This window comes from Lactuca serriola, chromosome 1, assembly GCF_051521515.1.
Source record: "Lactuca serriola cultivar US96UC23 chromosome 1, Lser_US96UC23_V15, whole genome shotgun sequence".
In the NCBI taxonomy this organism is placed as follows: Eukaryota; Viridiplantae; Streptophyta; class Magnoliopsida; order Asterales; family Asteraceae; genus Lactuca; species Lactuca serriola.
The window spans coordinates 27,532,284-27,538,537 of NC_136408.1; the positions used below are offsets into that span (position 1 = coordinate 27,532,284).

At 37.1% G+C, this 6,254-nt stretch overlaps 1 protein-coding gene across 1 annotated transcript; it reads left to right on the forward strand.

The window, feature by feature from the left end:
* Nucleotides 1-483: 483 nt before the first annotated feature.
* LOC145052802 (imidazole glycerol phosphate synthase hisHF, chloroplastic-like) lies at nucleotides 484-2,187 on the forward strand. The gene is made up of 7 exons (XM_079000692.1): nucleotides 484-505; nucleotides 1,065-1,162; nucleotides 1,430-1,504; nucleotides 1,607-1,689; nucleotides 1,777-1,889; nucleotides 1,970-2,030; nucleotides 2,124-2,187. Exons 1-7 carry the CDS (start codon nucleotides 484-486, stop codon nucleotides 2,185-2,187), a joined length of 516 nt encoding a protein of 171 aa, XP_078856818.1.
* The last annotated feature ends 4,067 nt before the right edge of the window (nucleotides 2,188-6,254 follow it).

Genomic DNA, 6,254 nt, shown 5'->3' on the forward strand with positions numbered 1-6,254 from the left:
GGATTTGGTTGATGTTAAGGTACAAAGGCCTTATGTACTTGAAACAGTAACTGCTGAAAAGACAAAACTACCCTCTATTAATATGTTATTTTGATCGATTTTCAACATGGTTGACTTTTGAAAACATGAACGAAGGAATATGAGGAGTTGGACTGCCAGCATGGATAGTGAAACCATGAGTGGTACTGCTGACATAGAACGCCCAACCCCTGTGATGAAATCGAAAACCTAACAGAATCCTGTTAACAGAATTAACAGAAACCTGTTAAAAGTTAACTGTTTGCAATCATTTCTTGTTAGATTACTAACAAGAGGGAGTGGTGGGGGTATTTGAGTAAAATTGAGATGAATCTTGAATCGAAGAGAGATGTAAATCACTTGTCACATAACAAGACATTCATAATGCTCATGGCTATCAATTTCTCATTCAGGTTGCATTAGTGTGTAGTCCTTCCAGCTACATCTTTCTCCAAAATATTATGCATGTCGAACTCCACAAGAGAAGGTAAATATATGTTGAACCGGTTATAGCATCTAGATTTCTGTGAAACACAATTATTTCAAGTCAGAATTTGAAAATTCTATTAAATAATTATCGTAGCAAATGTATTACACTTATCTATCAAGATGTCTTAGGCTGTCTCTATTGTATTTCACACATGCACGTATTAGATCTTAAAACTTACTCAGAGAGTGTTTGGTTGCTGTGCAAAACAGAGTTGACAAGACTTTTTTTAGAGCGAATTACAAATTTGGTGGCAAAATCACAAGTTTGGTAAAGGACTGGGACCAAATGTGTGATTTACTTGTGTAATTATGACTTTTTCATAGCCTGGATTCAGTTTGATCTGCTGTCCAATGGCCTTTCAGTTAATCACCATTCCTGGAAAAGCATCATGCACTCTACTAGGCTAGACATACCTTCTCCAAGGACGCCTGTTTTTTTTTCTTATTGAATGCGAAGTGTGTTTGTCATTAAAATGTGATTCATGTCTTCCTTGTTCTTCTTGTTACATATGCTTTGTTTTTCTATTAAAGTGTTTATTTTTTGATTTATGATGTAGGAAGCAGTGGCTGCACAAGCTGCCTAAACTTGATGTTGGTTCTGATTGTTACAGCAACACAAATGGAGGAAGAGGAAGGATGTACTGATGATGTCACAGTGAGAACCCAAATCCAATCAGAAGCCTTCCTTTTTTTAAGTTGGGGTGATTCTTTTATTCCATTAGATATTAATTCTCTAGGTTGGAATCAGCTTTTGTTATGTTTGAACTTTGTTGATAGCAGTCTGAATTAGGATGACTAAGTTGTTCAACCCCCGACAAAGGAAAAGTTTTCATATACATCGATTGTAGTCCCACGGCAGCACCACAATAGCAATCTGGATTTTTGTAAGAAGTTTTTGTTGAATAAATAAATGGTGTGATAGGTGAGGAACCTAGGGAAGCCAGCTGAACTTGCTGGACAGTATTACTTAGATGGGGTGATGAGGTACTTAATTACTGTCTTTTCATTCTTACATATTACATATTACATATTAGGTATTAGGATAGAATGGAATGGAATGAGTCATTCTATTACTGAGTTGTAACATGTTGCAGGTTAGCTTTTTGAATACACATCAGAGAATGTTTTTGTACCACTTACAGTTGGTGGTGGTATCAAAGATTTCACTGATGCAAATGGAAGGTACTGTTAAGTTTTAATTGTAAATATGTAATATGTAATATGTTGTTGTGAAGAATTTAATAAGTGTTTAAAATATTAATAATATAGGTACTATTCTAGTTTGGAGGTGGCTTCAGAATATTTCAGATCTGGTGCGGATAAGATATCTATCGGGAGTGATGTTGTTTATGTTGCAGAAGATTATCTAAAAACAGGAGTAGGCAACTGACGTTCATTCTTTATATTTCATTTCATATACAATGATTACTATAATTCATGTACTTTTGTTTTTCTTTTTCAGGTAAAAACGGGAAAGAGCAGCTTATAACAACTTTCCAGAGTGTATGGGAATCAGGTCTGGAGTAAATTAAATTAAAATTTGAGTCTAATACATTATTATACAAAGAAAGACATGCAATGTAACTATGTTATGATGTTTATTTTAAAATTTAAAGGCAATGGTTGTATTTGACAAGTGATGAGGTTGGATTCAAGGCTGTTAAACTAGACAATATTTGACAAGTGAAAAACTATAATTACAGGTATACTTTTCTTTTCTCCTTAATGCACACTTTTGATGAAGTTCATTTCAATTTGTAATGTAGACTAAAAGTTTTTTTTTTCACATTAAGTTTTCCTGTTTTCTAAATTCAATCATAATCAAGACATACAAATCAGTTGTGCTCGTATAACTTGTTATAATTTGCTCATTTTACTGAAATTTATCATATTTCTATAATGTCACAGGATAGGGTTCAACGTGCTACTGTGAGTTTGGATGCGGACCCCTGTTTCAAGAGAATTGCATTCGTATAAATTATAATGTTGGTTAACATTTCTGTGTAAGTAACTATTTTATTCATATCTTGTTTCTCTCTCTTTATCTATCTATCTATCTATCTATCTATCTATCTATCTATCTATCTATCTATCTCTCTCTCTCTCTTATCCAAATCACATTTCCTTTCTATATTATCTCAAGTAGCAGCATAATTTCAAGGAAAAAGCACATCTGATGTGTTGCAAAAGAGATTCACAAACTTGATTTTTTAAACCTGATGTTTAAAACTACATTGAGTGTGAGATAGAAGTTTATGCAGAGAAGGAAAAAGATAGAAGTTTTTGAGGATGTTGCTGATGAAAAAGATAGAAGTTCTTTAGGATGCTGCTAATGAAGTTTATGCAGAGAAGGAAAAAGATAGAAGTTGTTGGCACATAGTAAGCTAGATAATGCAATTGTATATAAATGAGTTCATTTTTTTATAACATTTACTCACTATTGGAATAATTATTTGTATTTGACATATTATTGAAATGAATTATCTTTGTTATTTATGGTATTTTATTTATTATTATGAGATTTCTAATGTATTATTTAATATGAAAAATTAGTAAATCTATAAATAATATTTTTTTTAAACATTTAAAATTATGATACGCAAAAATGTGTGTCATCTTTATTTATGACATGGCCTTTCTTGACAGGGGCTTCCTTGATACGCATTGCATGTCATAAACACACGCGTCGTAAGGTTACGACACGCAAATGCGTGTCGTCTTCCTTTATGACAGGGCCTTCCTTGATACGCATTGCGTGTCATAACCGCGCGTCGTAAATGCGCATCATAAATGCGCGTCGTCTCTCTTTATGACAGGGCCTTCCTTGACACGCATTTGCGCGTCGTCTGAGCGTTTTACGACGCGCAATGAGCGTCGTAAAAGGCCTTTTTTCTAGTAGTGATTCTTATAATTTATTAATAAACCATAATCACCTCTTTCTATATTATTCCTCCAGTCAAGTTGCTTTGGTGAAGGCAACCCAAAAGGACCATGCACAACCGGGTCTAGTACATACCAAATATAGTTACAGACTTAGACACTAATCCAATAGTCTCCTACTTGGATAAGTCTAATAACTATAAATGCAAATGTAACTTCTGGATCTGATTAGCAATCACAGTTCTCAAAACTCTTGATCTTATTAATAACGTGTCCTTAAGATAAGGGATCATATAATCCTCTGTTCTAGATATCATGCGGACAATTACATGGAACATAGTCATACTTATTGTCCAGCAGTTTGTTTCTTGATCTCTGATTCGTTTGACATAGAACTTAATTGAACACATCAATTCAGTCCTGACCGGGCCCAACACATAAGTCAAACCAAATCATCGAGGGGCCCTGATATCTCTTTTAACCTCTTAGGATAAAAGGAACAGATAAACTTCGACTTATATGCATTTACTATCCACTAACCAAATCATACACAACAATGTGTGTTATAACATCAAGTTACTGATGCATTTATGCACTATCAATGCACAACCAACTAGCAAACAATAAACCATATATCTAGGTTTTAAGACCATACGATATTATCGTCTTGTGATTACTCATGATGAATTCCATGAAGTGATTCCAGCAAGCATGGGTTTATTCCAATGCTCAAAACTTGTACATAAGCACTCAGGAACGTTGTAGAAAAATTTTGTTATGTCTAATACACTTTAGACAATCTGCACACCAATTCATGACAATCATCATTCATACCTACTTCCAACATATGAACGAATGTGGACCGTTTGAATAATCTGTTGGGTTATCCTCTGACGATACCCTCTTCACTACGAGGAGTCCTTCTTCTATCCGATGTCGAATAAAGTGATATTTTATGTCGATATGTCGAGATCTACCGTGATCCCTCGGTTCCTTGGTCAAGCCAACCGCTCCTTCATTATCACAGAAAATTTCCATAGGGTCCTGTATGGCCGACACAACTCCAAGGTCTCCAATAAAGTTCTTCGACCATATTGCCCCCTTTGACGCTTCGCTCGCTGCAATGTACTCTGATTCGCACGTTGAATTAGCTACGGTCTCCTACTTGGAACTTTTCCAAGTCACTGCTCCTCCATTAAGGGTAAAGAGCTAGCCCGACTGTGAACGGTAGTTGTCCCTGTCGGCCTAAAAACTGGCGTCACTATACCCTCACACCTTTAAGTCATCACTCCCATCAAGGACTAGAAACCATTCCTTGGTCCTCCGAAGGTACTTAAGAATATTCTTGATTGTGGTCCAATGTGCTTTGTCAGGGTTCCCTTGATATCTGTTGACCATGCTCAAAGCAAAGGCCACATTAGGGTGAGTAAAAGTCATAGCATACATAATTGAGCCAACTGCGAAAGCGTATGGTACTCAGCTTATTTCTGCTATCTCGACTTCGGTACTCGGACTTTGAGTCTTACTCAACTTGGCATTACTTTGGATTGGTAACTCTCCCTTCTTTGAATTCTCCATACTAAAACGTTTTAGTACCTTATCCAAGTAAGTATTCTGACTAAGTCCTATTAGTCTCTTACTTCTGTTTCTCACTATCCTTATTACTAGAATACAGGCAACCTCTTCGAGGTCCTTCATAGCGAAGCACTTCCCAAGCCAATACCTAACTTCTTGAAGTGACGGGATGTCGTTTCCTATGAGTAGTATGTCATCGACATACAATACGAGGAAGCTTACTATACTCTCACTGGCTTTGACATATACACATGATTCATCCTCGCTTCATAGAAAACCAAACTCTTTGACTTTCTCATCGAAACAAAGATTCCATCTGTGAGACGCTTGCTTAAGTCCATAAATGGACTTCTCAAGCTTACATACTCTGTTGGGAAGCTTCGCATTGACAAAACCCTCTGGCTGAGTCATGTAAACATCCTCAGTCAACTTCCCATTAAGGAAAGCGGTTTTGACATCCATTTGCCAAATTTCATAATCATGAAATGCAGCAATGGCCAGCATCACCCTAATAGACTTTATCTTCGCAACTGGTGAGAAGATTTCATCATAGTCAAATCCGGGAGTTTGAGTGAAAGCCTTCGTGACCAATCACGCCTTATAAGTGTGCACATTCCCATCCATATCGGTCTTCTTCTTGAAGATCCATTTGCACCCGACCGTCTTACGACCTGGTACATTGTCAACCAAATTCCAAACTTGGTTGTCATACATAGACTGAATCTCGCTGTTTATCGCCTCTTTCCACTTCGCAGACTCCGGGCCTGCCACGGCTTCCTTATAGCTGTTAGGTTCGTCCAAATTTATTAGTGTAATATCACTAATATACATATCCCCTTCTGTAGTAATATGAAAACCATATAACTGGGGTTGAAACCTAACTCTTTCAGAACGTCTAAGAGGTAAGGACTCGTCAAGAACCAACCGAAGTTTCCTCCTCGGGTTGAGTGCTAGCGTTAGAGGTTCCTTCATCGCTCAAATCTTGAATATCTTCAAGATCGATTTGCCTCCCACTGTCCCCTTGGCTTATAAGTTCTTGTTCTCGAAAAACCCCTCTCCTCGCGACGAAGACAACGTTGTCACTCGGTCTATAGAAGAGATATCCAAAGGACTTCTTGCGGGTAACCGATGAAAATACACAGCTCACTATGAGGTTCGAGCTTGTCGTGAGTCTCTCGTCTTACGAAAGCCTTGCAGCCCCAAACCTTGATATGTGACAACGAGGGAGCTTTCCCTGTTGACATCTCGTGAGGTGTTTTGGCAACCTTCTTCGTAGGGACTAAGTTAAGGAT

Excerpts from the sequence above, each read along its gene's own strand:
- LOC145052802 (XM_079000692.1), top strand. The coding sequence starts at position 484 with ATGTCGAACTCCACAAGAGAAG. Across the intron at positions 1,505-1,606 it reads TGATGAGGTACTTAATTACT|CTTTTTGAATACACATCAGA; the intron begins GTCTTTTCATTC and ends GTTGCAGGTTAG. Across the intron at positions 1,890-1,969 it reads TTATCTAAAAACAGGAGTAG|GTAAAAACGGGAAAGAGCAG; the intron begins GCAACTGACGTT and ends TTTCTTTTTCAG.